This window comes from Neodiprion pinetum, chromosome 5 (assembly GCF_021155775.2).
Source record: "Neodiprion pinetum isolate iyNeoPine1 chromosome 5, iyNeoPine1.2, whole genome shotgun sequence".
NCBI classification, from domain to species: Eukaryota; Metazoa; Arthropoda; class Insecta; order Hymenoptera; family Diprionidae; genus Neodiprion; species Neodiprion pinetum.
This window is the reverse complement of record NC_060236.1, coordinates 18,963,046-18,981,346: the sequence shown is the minus strand read 5'-3', so window position 1 is coordinate 18,981,346 and position 18,301 is coordinate 18,963,046. Positions and strand designations below refer to the sequence as shown.

At 35.4% G+C, this 18,301-nt stretch overlaps 3 protein-coding genes across 9 annotated transcripts in view; 1 reads left to right on the top strand and 2 right to left on the bottom strand.

Moving 5' to 3' along the window:
* Positions 1-626: 626 nt before the first annotated feature.
* The window catches only part of AGO1 (protein argonaute-2), a 48,579-nt gene continuing 30,904 nt past the window's right edge, over positions 627-18,301 (top strand). Inside the window, exons 1-3 of one of the 7 annotated variants that reach the window (XM_046628869.2) lie at positions 627-1,045; positions 6,012-6,127; positions 15,915-16,031. In XM_046628869.2, coding sequence (XP_046484825.1) covers positions 15,920-16,031 — 112 coding nt within the window. In that variant the 5' untranslated portion in view covers positions 627-1,045; positions 6,012-6,127; positions 15,915-15,919. Of the gene's footprint in view, positions 1,052-6,011; positions 6,128-15,914; positions 16,032-18,301 lie in introns of all 7 variants that reach the window. The other 6 variants (XM_046628870.2, XM_046628874.2, XM_046628876.2 and 3 more) reach the window with 6 other exon arrangements.
* Positions 13,702-14,970, bottom strand: LOC124220260 (uncharacterized). Its single transcript, XM_046628884.1, has one exon. The coding sequence runs from the start codon at positions 14,968-14,970 to the stop codon at positions 14,776-14,778; it is 195 nt and encodes a 64-aa protein (XP_046484840.1). The 3' UTR covers positions 13,702-14,775.
* mRpL53 (mitochondrial ribosomal protein L53) lies at positions 15,355-17,827 on the bottom strand. Its single transcript, XM_046628883.2, has 3 exons — positions 17,576-17,827; positions 15,632-15,744; positions 15,355-15,500 (listed from the first exon to the last, which is right to left on the bottom strand). The coding sequence occupies exons 1-3, from the start codon at positions 17,719-17,721 to the stop codon at positions 15,355-15,357; spliced, it is 405 nt and encodes a 134-aa protein (XP_046484839.1). The 5' UTR covers positions 17,722-17,827.

Here is an 18,301-nt window from a genome sequence, read left to right as displayed (position 1 = left end):
ACACAGAAAGTGAAGAAAAACTAAACGGCCTATATATAAGACTGCAAAACAGTGACGGTATGTTACTAGCCTCGGTGCAATTGCAAGGGGAGAAGAGCGAAACGGTGTCAGGTGAAGTTTGCCTGGTTAATTTACAACCGATTCTGATTGGCCGACAGATTATATACATCGTTCAGGAACGAGTGAAAATCGGGTAGACTCGTGATTTGTTAATTATGCAACGAAGCCGTGAACGGTTAACGAGCCAAATTACCGTTTCGAAATCGAACAGAAAAACGCGGCAACTAATTTTTCATTCTGTTTTTTCTCTGCGCGGGGAAAAATAGGTTAGAAAACGATCCCAATGATCGTTTGGTAAATCAAACGATTCGAAGGCGCGAAAAAGACAACCGTTGGTTCAAAATTCGAATAAATTGGAGCGGGAGTCGAAAGCGATGAAAAAGGTGAAACTAGAGGGGCAGAATAGCGGTGCGGAAACGGTTACATTTTCAAATGAAAATGTAGAAGAAGAGTAACGGTTAATAGCGCGTTATTGCCCATTGCCCCTGTTTATTTTGCCGTCCCTGAGGTTTGCGATGGCCGCGCGCGACTTGGTCATGCGCATCTCGGATCAGAATCGAACAAGTAGTGGGGATTAAGCCTGACCGCCTGAAAGAATGCATTGCGAATGTCGCGAAAGCTCTTACAAACTTGTTAACCGGGAACGTATCTACTTGCTGGCGGTTGTACAATATATAATATAATACGCTGTTGTGGCTGTACCTCCCCGAAAATAGGGTGAGAGGGGGGGGAAAGAAATACGGCAACAAACCATCAGGATCAACAACAACAACAAAAACCACGAGAAACCGCGAGACGTTTACATCGAGATCGTATGTTTTTCCTGCTAATCAAAAACCGTAAAAGTATAAATCGTACGTAACATTTTAATTATCACTAAAACAGTGATGAACAAGTACTCAAGAAAATAAACTACGTGTCATTGTTTATCGAGTGCGGCGGGATCGACGGCACTGGATCGTAATATCATTGTTATGACAGCAACGTGAGTGTTAGTAAAAATGGCAACCTTGACACTTGGGTTAGTCGGCGGCGGTTGTCGCTTTTTGGCGGCTGGTGGGGTATCCCTGTATTTAGACTCGTTTCACCCCAAATCCTACCCCCCGTTCGTTTTCTTTTCTCCTCATTCTTATACCCTGACAATAGAAAAAAACACCTGATGTGTCATCGGATTAAATACAAATTAAACTGAAAAACCAAGATTAAAAAAAAAAAAAAAAAACGGCCATGAATCAAAAAATTGAATAGAGCTTATAAGCAGAAAAAAATCATCAGGATTATTTATATAATACAGCAAATAGTTATGACACGGTAAAACATCACTTCATCCAATATATATATATATATATATATATTTATACTTATACTTATATGTGTATATATATTTAAATCTTATATACATATATATATATATATATATATACAAGAGACTCAGTAGAGCCCGCGCCAAGTATTTTTCGTACGTTCTCGTTTTACCTCCCATTACTGAAGAATATTCGTTATGAAATAATAATTACCTTCAGTGTTCATCATCACCGATATAATCACGATTATCCCAATGGATGGTAGCGTCTCTATTTCAGATTTTTTTCCTTTTCTTAATCTTTATTTCTCTTTCTCTCTCTCTCTCACTCTCGCTCGCTATTTCTTGCTCGTTCTCAACCCTTCCTCCACCCCTAACCTAACCTAACTTCCCCCCTCCCCCTCCTCCTGCAACAAATCAAGGGCAACTTCACCTTGGACAAAATCAAGCATTTTGGCATTGACCTTGAATTGTTCCTCCGTTAACGATAAATTTCCTTATACGTGTAATGCAGACGATATGCGATGGCGATGATCGCAATGATGACAGCAATGATGATAATAACAATGATAATTTCAACGATATGTGCGTAGATTCATATCATGGTTATTATACATACCTATGTGAAAATCGCGACAAGGAATTATGCGTGTAATTGTAGAGCCCAATGAAACTGAGTCGGCTCGTTTCGTGTCGAATCACAGTGATGATGTTGGTGATTAATAAAATCGTGGATCAAATGTAGCCCGTTCCACTTCTGAACAGTTCGGATTTGATAACAAATGAACGAAAATTACCTATCACACGGCGTATTCTTCTCGTTCATGTCATCCGACATATTTGAGATTTCGAATCAATCAGTGGGTTTTGGAAGAGTGATAGACACGCGTTAAAAAGTGTTGAATGTGCTTGATTTTGCATAAAAATGTATTATCTTCGTGCGATTTGAAATTGTGCAATTTAAGAGAAAAAGTTTTTTTCTGCCCTATCGAAAAACTGTAAAATTTGTGACTTAATTAGCGAAATTGATATTGCATATCAACTGTCATTACTTCCTAGTGATTTCAACTATGCAAACTTTGAAACTGACCCGCGGTTCGTTCCGAATGAGTGAAAAAACGACATAAAAAGGCAGTATTATGGATGGCGTATCCTTGTAAAAATGTAGGAAAAATTAATACAGACTGTCTTTTTCGGGGATGTGAACGGTTTTTGTTGTATTCGAAATGTATCCGGAATGTTATTGTACAATTACACAAATGTAAGTCCAAAAAAATACAAATAGAATCGTATTTAACGATTGGCCATTTTTACCAGGGATAGAAAGTAATCATCGTTTTTCTGTTTTGAAGTCTGGCAAATTTCGAATCGATCAATACATTTCGAATAAACATAAAATTGAGTCAATTTGATTAATTACTAATTCAAGACAAATCCTCTTCCTGCCATGATCCCGAATACATGATTTTAAAAGTTGACTGCTTACTTCGAACAAGCGAGGAGACGAATGTAAAAAGCAAAATAGTCTCGATTTCGCAGTGGAAGAAATTCTTTCCCTCGAATCTAACGTCAATAAAATTAAAAATTGAGCGATCCGTTTCGAACAAGTGAAAAAACCAATATACAAAGATCGAGTATAAGGCTGACGTATTTTTCACACCAAACGACTTCTTTTTATTCAATGAATCCGAGATCTTAAAAATTTCCAAATCCAATTTTCAAGTAGTTATGATGTATTATAATCAACAATTCAGAAAGCAAGAAAATTCATAGATTTGTGTAATGTGGATCCCAATAATCGCATTGAATTTCAATAATTGCATCAAAAGTACGTGATCATTTCAATGCCTAAAATTCTTTTCGCATATTGCAGACACGGTGTGTAGATTACGTACATAAAATTTAAACATACAACATACAACAGGCGTTTCAATGCAGGTCATTATGTATTCGTACTTTTTACCGCAGCTGTTGCAACTACATCGGTTGTACATTAGAATAACATTATTATTGTTATTTTGCCTTTCATTATTACTCATCAGAAAACTAAAGAGTAAAGTGAAGTCAATTTTGAATGTCGAAAGAAATTCTATTTTCGTAATACATGCCTCTGAACAAGTAAGCAGTCAAAAATTAGGTGCTTGGATTACACAATGGAATGAATACAAAGAAAAGACAGTACATACATATATACGGTTAAGGGGTGCCCTGGTCGATTTCGACGGTGGAGTATATATCGCCAAATATCGAAGCCCACACATCTCAAACGCGAAAATGCTTATATCTGTGTGAAATGATGATGAGTTCGCATGTTTTTGTTTAGAATTGCGTATAGAATGGGGCTGTTAAGCCGTTTTTTGCAATACCCTGTCGAAAATGTACATCTGATAAATATTAAGATGTTACGACCGAAATCAACATGTAATTTAGTATTCATTGTAAATTTTATCCACGTTGATTTCAATCATTTTATTCGTTCTTCCTTTGTTCAATCCCAGATGACATAAAAAATGAAGTTTGGTTCCGAAGGCGTCTTATATGCAGTATTGAGTTAAGCCATAAAACTTTTTCGAGATCTCAGTGTCATAATTCGGCAAGTATAACTCTACTTCCGTGTTTTATGGTCTACGCTTTCTCTGTAATCATCGACATTTCATAATACTATAGCATCGGCATCAAGATCAGTATCAGCGTAATCGTCCTCACACGGTATATCTGGTTCATTATATAAATAAACGACAATAAGCAAATGCAAAAATAGCACCTTTAATCATTTTTACAAGCATACGTATGTACAACACAGAACGTAAATAGATATTACAAGAAACAAGTATATATACTTCACATCCAATCCTGCTATCTTTGTGCGCCCACATGCAAAATGCAAATGCGTACATATACGCGTACAGTAATGTTCATTAGTGCCTTGGGCTTCCGGCTAAATTGTTTTCGGTCCGAAACAAAATGCGAGTTCTATTCTATACGAGTTACGCATGTGACAATGGCTCCCAATTTCTCACGTCGGCTGCATCGCCAGTCATTATCACACAAGTCGTATAGAGTCGAGCTCGCATTTTGTTTCGTACCAAAAACAAGTTAGCCGGAATCCCAAGGCATTAACGAACATTACTGTACGTACATGCATGCTTAGGTTAGGTTAAGATTACACGCCGATGCGCGCCTTCCCCACTCTTCTTTGCCGAGAGTTTCGTTTAAGCCGGGCCGCAGGCACAAAATCCGCAGGGAAAAATCAACCGAGTATACACCGCGGTTAATACTTGTTTCCAACATCCAGATGCCGAAGGCACTATTTTATTTTACGTACCGAAATGTTCACCCACACACGCAGCGTATGAACACGGAGAAAGTAGTCCCCGCGCGTATGTATATCTTCCCATATAACATACCTCCTCTATCTTCCAGCAAGAGGTTTTGTCGTGCTTGCGGAACGAAGCAGGAGAGAAGGCACGAATCGCCGCAATCCAACGACTTATTGCATGTAGATTATGCATACATGTACAATGTGCATGATATAATATCTATACCATTTCACACACAATCTTGACAAGCATTTCCAATTGGCTTCTGCATTAACGCGAGTCGGTGGAATGCAACGGCTCTATCCGCTCATTTTGTGCCTGTACACGTATTGTATATTTGTGTAAATACATTTATTTATAAACATCAGAGGGTTTTGGGATCCTGGATTTTTTTTTCTTGTGCTTTTTCTTCCTCTCTGTTCTACCGTTTTACCGATTCCAAGAATCGAAAATCACTTTTCATGTCTTTTAAGCGATCATTAATTCGACATCTTTCATTTGCTAAGTTCGATATTTTAATATGTACGTGATCGAAAGTCGTCCTGTCCATAACAACGAATCCCATCACCCTTCGATACCAAGTGAAAAGAAATACGCCGTCGTTAAAAAATTGGCATTACGAGGTCTTTTGGCTTGCTGCATGTGATGTCCTTTAGACGACTAACGTAAGTTGTCTTCATTAAACGCCTTTACACCGTCTTTTGGATACCAAGCTGATATTTTTGTTCTGTCATGTGATACTTTTATAACGACCTAGAGTCGTTTTGTTGGGTTCCAACGTACAACCGTCTTTTAAAACGTCACGAAGAACCTTCGAACCCCGGGAATTTACTTTCTGTTCGTATCAGTGATAATTCAATAATGAATTATTTGTCACCGAGATCTACATACCACCGCAGCGATAAATCATACAATCCGCATTGCATATTTAAGAAAAACGTTGTATTATACGCTATGTGAGGATGTCGTTTTATCATTATACTCGCGGGATTCGTTATACCCAAGGACCAAAATGAAAATTATAAATACACTGCAATCTTCTATTTGTAGTCACAGCATTTATACGTAATACACTGTATAAATATATAATTATCACCGGGCAACAGTTGTATTACAATGTATACATATATAATTCATTTATACAATATACCCTGCACATTGCGAATGAAAGTTGGAAGTGATAACGGGGGATCAGCAACAATGCTGCAATAACTCGTTCTACCTCTCATTCCATCCATTCGAACCCCCCGCCGACCGACTCGTAGTTAATTGTCCGAACTCTTTTCTCGTACTCGTGAATCAGCAATTACATAATAATTATTTGGCAGGAGTCCCATCGTCCTGTGATACGATACGATAGTACCATCGCTATACGACCACCGTTACTATACTGCAGCTATTACGTTTGAAATACCATATACAGTTGAAAACGTATAGGAAAGGGGTGAGTAACTGTTTATCTCTCGCTCATTATTATTATGTGTACTCAATGTTTGTACATTATACATTTATTTCTGTACTGCGATAGCGATGTATGTACGTAATTGTACGTGCAGATAAATTTTTTCACATGTGGGCAGATCTATGCAGCAGTTAACATGCGTACAGCACGTATGAGGCGTTCTCCACCAACTCGGCCATTTTTTTTATCCTCTCCGGTCTGTTTCATAATTGATTATATAGTATAATAGTACTACTTAAAGGTACTCCTTGTAAATTTTTTCAGATTTTTTAAATTACTCGTTTCGGAAATGTTTTTTTTTTTTTTTAAACCCGTATATCACGGAAAATTGAAGTATATGTTATATTATTGATGGCTATTTTCAAAAAGGCAATTTTCAGCTAAAAAAATTACATCATTTTCTTTTCTTCTAATGCGACGCCTTTGATTTCGCCATAAATTTGACAGGGTATTTGGCAGTGTATTGGCAACGTATAAAACAATTGGCATCGTGGAGCTCGACATTTTTGCCGAGTAGAAAAAATATTTGACCCGAGAAAGGTGAATTAAGGTACATGTGAGTTCCAATTTTCCATGAACTATTTAACGCGATATATGTTACATTTTTGATTTCATGCCAATGTAACATATGTCGCATTAACACTAGAACTACCAGATCAGTAAAAATGACTGGTTCTACAATTTCATTTTCAAAATTCCTACTTCATGTTATATGTTTTTTCCGCAATGATGTGATGACTAATATAATGAATTTTATTTTTGCTGTATTAAACTGGTTTTACAATTTCATTTAAAGATTTCTATTTCATGTTACATTTTACCTCGGTAGTTTTATTGCTAAATAGTTCATGGAAAAGAAGAAGTCAAATGTACCTTAAGGGGGGAAACCGGTTTATGAGGTCGAAACTTTGCTGTTTTTTATGATTTTTTTTAACCAGGAAGGAATAATCACAAATTGTTTAAACTTGGAGGATATTTTATTTATGTTTTCAAGTACACTTTAAAATTTTTTCAAACGATTTCCGCCGGAAATAGTGGAGTTACCGCGTGCAGTCCATGGGCGATTGCCATCCGAGCATTTGGCTGGCGTACATCCCTGACGTCGCAATTTTTATCTGTAATCATCAGGATTTTTTTTTTCATTAAAAACATATTTTCTAAGAATATGAACCTAATTTTGATCAAACAAATTGAAAATTGCGTGTTTTTGAGGTGTTTGAACACAATGTCATGTTTTTATACTATATTTTTTCATCTCTCTTGCATAAAAACATATATTTTTAATAACAATATAATCCCCGAATTTGATTCATGTTACGTGGAATTGAATAAAGAATATCTACACCAAATTTCAGAACGATTGATCAATAACTTTTTGAGCTAGAATGTACGCTAGTCGAAAAAAAGTCGTTTCGAGAAAAACGCGTTTGAAATAAAATGTAGCGAAAACGAGAAATTCAAGGCAGTAATTAATTATAAAAAATGCTCACCAGTTAATCAGCTATTCCAGCACCATATAGCAATCCCTCTTCTTGCTCATATGCGTCATTCTATTATTCAATAGCACAGCGGTATTGAGGCAGGTAGTTGGAAAAGAAGGGCCTGGGCGACCGCTCCGTTATATTTACCCTGCGCTTCTTCACAGAACCGAAGGGCGGTCACTTAAGTGCTCATTGCATTCGAACTAATGGGAATTTTGCTTTGAAATTTTGACCACATATTCTTGAATAGTTATACTAACGATTCATGCAATAAAAAAACAGACGATTTTTCGATCGGTCTAAACTGGTTTCCCCCCTTAATTTACCTTTCTCGGTAAAATATTTATTCTACTCGAGAAGAATAGCGAGTTCCACGATCCCAGTTATTCTACGTTTCCAATACACTGCCAAAAATACCCTGTAAAATTTATAGCGAAATCAAAGGTTTCGCATTGAAAGAAAAAAAATATTTCCGTTGTTTTCGTTAAAATAGCCTCTTTGATACCATCAAAAGTATGATATATATTGCATGAAATAGTTCATGGAAAAACATAGCTTTTTTATATTAACATTTTTTTTGTCACACTTCAACTTTCCATGATATATCCATGAAAAAATTCACAGAGCTACCTTTGAGTAGTACTACCGCATATAACCAATTATGAAACAGATCCGAGAGTATAGAAAAAAAAGTGGTTGAGTTGGTGTAGAAATGCTCGCGGTATATTTTATTTGTGGGGTCAATACTATTTGTTATCATTATCATTGTTTGATTTATTTCTCCCTAAGAAAACTATTATTACAGTTTATAGAATGATTGAAAAAGTATGCGTAACAAACAACGTTTGTAATTTCATGTAAACAGTTGAATTCGAATATCGTGACAAATATCACAGTCGATTTAACGTCTCTCTATCTGTTCGCAATCAATCGAATGTATGTACAATATCTTGCGCAGATAAGTAGATTGTACAGATGTTGGACTACGATATCAAATGTGTCATCTAGATAAGCTGATCACATACATAATGCAAATGTTTGTAGAAAATTGAGGCATACTTCACAGTTCTCTTATATAGGCAGTTCTGAAAATAAACATTCATATCAATTTTAACGTAGTATTTGACCCGAAAAGGATAATTAGTGTTATACATGCCTTGAACTCCGATAAACAATCATATTTACCGTTAGATGAATTTTCCGTTATTTGACTATTCTGGGAAAATTACCCTTGTACCGTATATATATAGTTATATACCGACAATCTCTTGGAAAATTGAAAGTCAACTGCGCATGCGCGAACTTTAACGGCTGTTTGTGAATGCTGGCCATCCCGAATTTTCCGCTGTCAAACTGTTTTTGGCGGCGATGTAGTTGACACGAATTTTCGGGGTTACAATCTCAAATAATTGAGTTAGTGACTCGGAAAGGTTTGGGAAGCATTTGTTATTGGGCCGGAAAGTTGATTCAGGATTTAAGGTGAAATCCGTTTATTCAAAATTCTCGATTTAGACTTTTAGAAACAATGACGTGTAACCTTTAATAGCGAAATATCGGCATCCTCTAGTCGTGTGCCGAACCTCGCTAGTGTAAGAAGTGAAATTAGAAAGTTTGTTGAATTGGGAGGGGTAAATAATTATTGGAGTACATAATATGAAGTTAAATGAAATGATGATCATTTTGCGTGATGTTTAAATCTTAACAGTATATTTTATATAAATATTACTATGACAGTGCAGCAATGCCATATACTGAAGAAAATGATTTCATCGCTGATACCGGTATGTAATACATATAAAGTGTGATTAATATTCTCTAACCAATGCAATGACGTATTTATTAGTCTTCGTTTCAAAATACATATGCCATTTCTCGTAAAGTAATATGTTCAATGTTTGCGTCTCACTCTGAGGATGATTCAGTCACCGATAGCGTGTAAAATGAGATGCCTGCAGTAACTAGTAAACACTAATTATACGTGCTCAAGACTTCGATACGGAAAACGCTACCGAAGAGTTCAAGGTAAATCTGGTATCTCAGTGTTACTATAATTCACTAAAGTTCCTTGACATCACTTACGTAGGTTATTTTTGCACACCATGCAAAATTGTAGTATGATAGTCACGCGAGTGTCGATGGATTTTATGAAACGGTTCAACGCTACGCTCACTGCTCGAAAGATAGTATTAGACGTATGGTGTAGATCAGACCAACAGATTATGATCGTTTTCATGGAAAAGAAAAAGAATAGTTCCGATAAAGACATTCGAAGCAAACTCGCATTCGCACTGTAACAAAGATTTGATATCAAATTTAAAATCATGAAATCCTCAATTGTTAGTTGGATGATAACACCATGAGAAGTCAATCTTTTTCACTGTCAGTCAATTACTTTGTTAATGATCAGCAACTGCAGTATCAAAATTATTGCAACCGTGATAAGTTGTTCCATTAACATTTTAGAACACGATGGATGAGGGTTTGGATAATGATAATTGAAAGGGTGCGTAATTTCCCGTTACATTATATATTATGTACATTACGTGGATATCAACATATACTTTATTTCGTAAACAAGATATGTTATCGATCGTACTGAACGATTGAGAGGTAATTTTTTTAACGTACGAATGATAGATATCGCGGTGCAGACGTGACGTAAATCTCTTCAATTGCCTGAACAATACTGCGAAAACGTAAATCACCGTACAAGTACGTTAATATATATGTATATTAGGGTGGCCCGTAGTATGGGTCAAAAAAAAAAATTGATCGCGCCGCCCTCCAAAACGTTTCCAAATGATAAAAAAAAATCTACGCGAAGTCCCAGCTATGCCCGTTAAGAGGAAGACGTGGCTGTAAGCATGAACTTAAATTTAATTATCAATTTTTTTTCATCATTGGAGAAATTTTGATCTTTTAAATCTAGTTTATGAGTCCATTTTTTACTTAACTTTCCGAAGCTATTGTTTATTGGTATTCAATATACAGGTGAAATAATAGGGTCCTCCATACTAGATTTGATGAAAGTTCAGTTCTACCATCCTATTATTTTGAAACAATAATTCGATTTAGCTGCTGTTGAACGTTTTTAATCACATCAAAATCAAACATAATCAATCAAAACATAATATTTAAAAAATGTACACATAAGATATCGATACTAGTTCGTTCAGTATCGATTCGATATAAATAAAATTATTGTGATATGCAATCTTTTGAGATATTTCTATGTTATAAATAAATAAATTCGTACTGAACGAACTAGTATCGATATCTTATGTGCACGTTTTTTAAATATTATATATATATGGTGCTATAATTTACGCCACCAAGGAGCGGCTCTTCGCCCAGAATAAACTAGCATTTATTTTAGTACATTTCATTCATATATGTCCCCATGAGAAGACAATTTTTTGTTATTAATAAATTTGCACCAATACTGCGGAGAGAAAATGAATTAAAATAAATACAGGTAACACCAAAGAATGTGTGACGTAATTATTATTACGAAAATTTTTTCGATTGCTCTCTCGTTTCATTTTTTTAAATCACCGGAAGATGGTATGCTTACAAAAGTTTTCCAATCACCTTTACGGCTCGCCCCCTCCCCCCCTCCCCCCCCTCCCCCCCCTCCCTCTTTCTATAAGCGGAGCTTCTCATTGATATCAAAATTGCTCAAGTATTAATTGTTATACTTATATTTATATGGTATACGATTCTGGAGCCGAATAAGACCTTTCAATATTCAACACTAGGTAAATTAGGAACTTTTTTTACAACTGTACTTAACCTAGGATTCAATCTCAATTACTGAATTCTCCATTTTTTTCGTTCTTGTGCCCGCATCGAAAGTGGAATGATAGTTAAAATATTCTTGCCGCCAGTCAGATTGGCCTAAAATATTGCTTGGTACTTGGTGAACACTTCGAATTATGATACAGCCGAATTAGGATTCGAAACGTATGAATGGCAGTTACGTTGACGTGTTTCAATCACCATTTTGATCGGTGCAACTGTAACGTAGGTTAAATACGATAAGATATTTTCTTACCTACTTTAGTCGCAAGATATTGCGCAAAGCACTATCAATTTTAACATCGTGCTAAGGTACGGACAAATTATACAACGTACGGTTTCCGGTCTATTATTACACCTTGAAGGATAATGGAAAATTACTGAAAACGATGTATTTTTATCAACAGTGGTGTATGCACAGATTCACAGATCACTTCATAACTTGAGCAACGCGACATTTCCGAGATTTACATCATCTTCTTCATCATCATCAGTGTCTCTGTATCAGCATATCATGGAAGATTCATCCTCATCTTTACACACTGCTCATCCACATCTCCGAGGTTCTCTTCACAGGGTTCGCACGTTTTTTGGAACCCGAAATTCCCTGACTTTTCCAGGTGTTCCAGCCTGAAAATAGGATTTTTTTCAGTAACCTTCCAAGAAATATTCCGCTGATTAATGACAATTTTTTTTGCATATTAATACTAATACCTTCAATATTACCTAGTAATTAATTTACTGTCCGACTACTAATTTACGAACAACAGCCAGCGATTGTCAGTAAGATAAAAAAACGAAAGGAGGTTTAATAGCAAGTAATGTACGTATAAAAACGAGTTTATTTCCTCAAGAAACTTAAAATTCCATTCTTATTTTCGAAATTCCCTGACTTTTCCCTGCTGTAAGAAACTCCCCGAGTTTTCCCGGTTTTCCGGGTTTTCCCTGTGCGTACGAACCCTGCTTCATCTTCATCATCAACAGCGTATCTGCATAATTGTGAGACTATCATCTTCATGTTCATCCGCATCGACGCGGAACAATTTAGTAAACATATGTGTATTTACGATATAAATACCTAAATAATAATCTACATATAAAGCAAAAAATGAGAACGTGAATTGTAGACGAGATTTTATTTAATAATATATGCGCGCAGTACATCGACGCGATAAAAGTTATTTAACCGGAATTCACCGAGTACGGAAATCTGCCGTGGTTCACCACACAGATTATACGGCATATTCTGACGTACGATAACTGACTGCGGAATTTTTAATTTATTTATTGTTTTCTTCTTTTCATAAATAAAACTTCTATCATCACCTCTTTGGAACTTCTGTTATAATATGTGCAGTGCTCACGATAAAATGTAGCTGAGTTGCTGTTTAGTGTTTTATTTCAAGTTTTAGAGTTTATAGTACACTGCATTCGTAATGTGAAAAATAGCACTTACCAAAAGATAACGACAGTCGTGATATTTTTTACCGTCACGAAAATGCGGTTAGTTTTATCAGTCGCTGTTTGTTCCAAACGAAAATTGAGCTACTTCAAATCATTTCTCTGCGAAGACTTACCAGTTATACCAGTCTTATATACGTCACACAGTGATCATGGTTCTGTCCACTGCAAATATTACCGTGAGTGAAATGCGCAATTTTTGCAATTTCGGTCTGTTTCAAGGCTAGCAAAATTCCTTCACTGCAGACATTTTATAGTGTTGAAAATTCCTTACCGGCGATTTTGATTTAAAAAAATATGTCGTCTAAAAATGTTCTACGCAACAATTTTGATGGTAGGAAAATAGTATGAAAAACCTGACTGCAATATTTTTGTATAACATTTGTTCGATGTTGAAAAAATCATCATTTGCAACTTTTTTTTTACAGCTTTTAAATGTTTGTCAGCGTTTTGTGCTATGGATTGTCGGAAATATATTTCTGAATTCATGCACGAGCGATAAAATGCTTAAAATTTTCTTTGACATGTGAAAAATTCCCCGATCAAGTTCCCTGATTTTCAGATTTCTCTAATCAATACCGTGGATAAAACGATAAAATACAACTTGGTAAAGCTTGGGCGAATTCGATTCGAAAACACTTCTACTTTCTAAATTTCTGGAACCTGGATAATGTGGTATTTTTTTTAAATTTCTGAAATCAGTGAACATGGTTATAAAAAATTCTAAATTCAAATACAGCACTCGATATATTATGGAGAGGATAAGGGGAAGATATGACGATTATATATTTACCGAAATAAATGAACCTGTTCGAATCCATTGATAGTAGTTAACATTTATTTAATAAAAACAACAGAGTCCACACAATATAAGGGTATTTTATGTCGATTAGTTTTTCACAATGATGAAGAGGTAATCGGGACGAGAAAATTGAAAAATTGATATATTGTTGTTACTGCAGAGAAATGCGTTTGTCATTAAATCACTTACTCATTTAAAACGACGAAAAGGGATGAAATTTGTCGGTTAGCGAGTAGAAATTCTTGTGTTTGAAGGTGAAAAATTTCTGCCGCATCGTAAAGGCGAAATTGAATATATGCTCTGTCAATTCACGCCGGTACCTTAGTACGGACCAATAAATCATGTAGTGTGTTATTTAATTTTTTAAATTTAGGACTAGAATAATGTTTGAGAATCACGGTGTAACTCAAATATAAACAGAGTTACCAATCACAAGAGGTATAAATAATATAAATATATGCATATCGAAATGACACTCTTTTCACTAAAGTTAGTCAAAGTGACTTCGATTGTTTTATTTTTTATGAGACTGCAAAGCCCTACTTTTTCGAAAATAAGTACAAGTTTTCAATACCTTTTATTTTATTCGAAATCATTTCTCATAGATAAACAATTACGTGGCAAAACTTTTTCATAGCATCAATTTGTGGAATTCAGTGTTATTTCATTTCATCGTAAAGCAAAAAATAAAATCGAAAAATATCGAAAAACAACTGATTGTGAGTCAGAATGACAATAATGAACAATAGTAATTAAATTGTCGGAAAACTTGTAGAGGATGCAACATTTTTTGAGACATGAAGAAATTAGAACTTAATCATTTCGTAAACTGGAGGAAGACGATTAAAATTTTTGTAATTTCCCACAAACATCGCCATGGATGTTTTTATAGGATGGAATATTAGGTGGATAAAAATTGATTGAAAGTTCTGAAAAATCTGTGAAATTTCGGGAATTGAAGTATAATTTTTTCAATTACCAGCCTGACGACACGAATAAAAATTTTGGTGTATAGTATTATTTTCATCAATCAAGTCACTTCTTAAGCATTAAAAATTAGTGAAAAGCCAGTTACGATGAAGGCAAACTTATTCGACCGGTTTCAGAGTAATGAATCTGGACAAAATAAAGGCGAGTACCAAGGTACCGGTAACAAAACATGCGACAAATATGTACCAAGTTTCCTCGTCAAAAACATCTGTAAATGCAGGAACCTGATTGTACAACGTGTCGATAAGTTTCATGTTGTAGTCTTTGTTGTTACTCCCTGAACGTCCGGCCATTTTGACCAGCGTTTGTTTCACTTTGGGTGGTACAAAAATTGAAAATTGAAAATTCGAGAACACTCGAAACGATTCAAACTGTAATTTACACCACTCCTGGATTTGACAGCGTAAATTTGCAAAACTTGAAGAAACAAGTAGATGAAGAAGAAGAAAAATATCGGATCGTGTGGAAAACGAAATAGGGATTTTTTTTTACTTACAAATGAATATTTTCTGTTCTGTTTTTAGTTTGTTTGTTTTTTCTTGTCCACACGTTTACTTTGTAATATTATAATATTTTCTAACTTTCTATTTACATATAATAATTACGTTCTATGTATGAACAAGAAGAGAAAGAATCGGATCAGATACAGACGGCAATTATTATAACGATAGGTCTATCTATCGCCGCTTCTTTTCTGATTTAGTTTTCAATTCAACGACCGGTTCTTCGACTGGCGCCTGACTGCTTATGTATTTGTTGAAGAGCTGCAGGAGCTCCAAAATCGTCAGATTCGAAGTTTTGAAAATGATGTTCTCTCCGCTGTCTGTAACCAAGAATGAAAAATTGATAATCATCGAAGGTGATAGTTTGAGGATTGGGCAAATTTCAGAATCATAATTTCATCTTCTTTATCTTTTCTGGAATAAAAATTAATAAACAAGACACGCTACTCACTCAGATTGAAGGTGACAGACGGTTCAGAGCGATCGCATAGTACTTGAGCTTTCACACGACAGTTTGGATTAGTGTTTGCGATTTTTGGCCCAGTCAGGTAATACATTAACGATCTGTATGAAACAAAAAAGAGGTATAAACTTTACAATTTGCATTTCATCTCCGATAAAAATTTCGAAGAAAAGATTGAAGGATGTATAGAAAAGCAATTTGTATGTATGCGTGATTGTTGTATGTAAATAAAAATAATATAAAATGCTCATTTTCTCAAATTTTGTTACAGACAAAATGGCACAAATGGAACAGCAGCTACCGATACAGGTGCCGGACTTAAGCACCCTACGGATTACAACCGCAGTCTCGATGCTAGGAAAGGCTTACGGATGTGGTCAATGCAGCGGTGAGTTGAAAAATTATTTACTTTTCTCTTTTACTCTTCAAAGAAAATCTAATTTTTTTTCTGCAAATCTGAAACTCTGATCACCTTTCACGGGGCTAAGAATACCATGATGCAAAAAATTGTCGTATCTGATGCTAAACAATTTTCATCATGATCATCATCACAAAGTTTTTATTTTCTTTTGACCAATTCTAATCCTTGGAATTGGTTTTTTATTCAAGTAATGTACTTACTAAAAATTTAGTAACGATTGAGTTATCAGAAATGCTAGATGTGTTTTGCTAATGAAAAAATATCAAGCGGTAATTAAGCTTTAAAATAATTTATTTCTTTGTTGATTCACATGTTTCTTTATAATACAGAGGTGTAGATAAACATTTAATCGATATTTAAATACAGAACATAAAGGTGCATATGTAATAAAGTATAAACAAGAGTAAAGTATTTATATATATGATTTGAACAGAAACTAAAAGTACATAAAGAAAAATAAAGAAAATTGACAAAACGATATAAGTTAACATGGATTAAAATAATGTGGAAGACTCGAAGAGAAGTATAACAATGTTTCTGTAGAACTGAGGAACCATTTGTTCGTTTTTATTCTATTTTTGAATCTGACTCGAAAAAAAATTTCTGTTCGATTTCTAGTGTTTATCACAATTGATGCAGCAACGAAAAATTTCCAAACACCTCAATCGAAACTCTGCCCAAAACTGCAGTTTCTAAACCCCATCATGCTCAGCACAAATTATACTCTCATAATTGAGTAATCTCTAAAAAGAAACATGTTCATTCAGTATCAAAATTGATAGCTACTGATTATATGTTCTACAACTTTACTTGTAATACTTCAATTCCTGTGTGAACACCGAAATATTGAAACGATACGGACGTTCGATTTTCAAGTATGAACACAGTGACGTCACTGCAATATTTTGTTCCAAAATAAAGGATTCGAAATTTGAAAATAGTTTACAACCAAGTCCGGATTTAATTGTCTGCACTAGAAATTGATGGGGCGGTGTAAGAAACGGGATGAAAAAAATAAATAAGATTCGTTTTCAGCGAGTGAAAATAGGTGTTAGATACGTGCGGTGAAAATTAGTCGGAAATCGTAATACCTGAAGGTATATTTCGTGAAATTTCGATTTCCGTGGTTAATTTTCAGAAATTGAAACTAGTCGAGTTACACCAATCAACTCCGGACGTCTACGTACTACCGTTCATCGGATTAGAGAAAATACTAAAACACTTCGATCACTGCCTATATTGCAATACCGGTGTTAAAATAACGCCGCCTTCCCTCTCTTTTCTTTTTTTTTATACGCAGCGCATCTATGTCGGGTTTAGAATTGTTTCGTATAACGTAAATCGGTATACCGTCGTCTGCTACAGTGATGATGTCAATGCGCATGCGTTTCAAGATGGCGGCGTCAATTAAACGTCACGTACTGACGTCACGTCGCTGGTCACGTGCCAAGCACATTACACATGCGCGTCAGGCTATGCCATCCAGATCTTAAATATCGTCGGCAACTAACCTCGTCGGTCCGGTTTTGCTGCCGAAAGGGTCAAACGAGATGGAGATCTTCTTTACAGGCTTCAAATTTACCCCCCTCAACTGTTTGCTCAACGCACTGTAGACACCGGCCGATCGCTTCACCGTACCGCTCAGCGGGATCGACATGTTGCTTGATTATGAGTCGTCCTTATATTCGTTAACCAAACGAAAAACAACAGTCTCGAACCCCTACTCGCAGACGACTTTCCGACTCGTACCTTATCGTACTATATATGACTACTTCAATCTTTCGAGTATCGACTGCAAAGCGACCATGTTCGTGGCACCGTCTATAAGAATTCGCGGTAAATTTTAATTCGTTACGGTCAGGAATGTAGGAAAAACAGTTCTGCAAACATATTCGAACAAAATGTCTTTTACTTTTTACATTTATTACATTTAGTATGTACGAAATGTATAAAATGGCCTACATGTATATTTTTCACACTGTTTGATACTCCTGACAATTCGCCAGGTTTTAGAACTTTATTCAAGAAATCTTGTTTCATTTTCAAACTTTCAAATTCATCCGTTCGTACGTGCAATATGTCATAGATTGAACTCAACCACGTGTTGCATGGCAAAAATTATAATTTTCCAATGAATCCCTCAATCCTAGTCCAAATTGTAAGATTTTCTTGACAATTTTAAAGCCACTTTTTTCGAAAGAAAAATTGCGGTTAAAATCCTGTTTTCGTTCTTGGTT

Bases quoted from the DNA above. Each gene is read 5' to 3' on its own strand.
- LOC124220260 (XM_046628884.1), bottom strand. From the start codon at position 14,970: ATGGCCGGACGTTCAGGGAGTAACAACAAAGACTACAACATGAAACTT.
- mRpL53 (XM_046628883.2), bottom strand. From the start codon at position 17,721: ATGTCGATCCCGCTGAGCGGTACGGTGAAGCGATCGGCCGGTGTCTAC. The intron at 15,745-17,575 runs GTTAGTTGCCGA...TGTTTCATACAG, and splicing joins AGCAAAACCGGACCGACGAG to ATCGTTAATGTATTACCTGA. The intron at 15,501-15,631 runs GTGAGTAGCGTG...TCTTGGTTACAG, and splicing joins GTCTGTCACCTTCAATCTGA to ACAGCGGAGAGAACATCATT.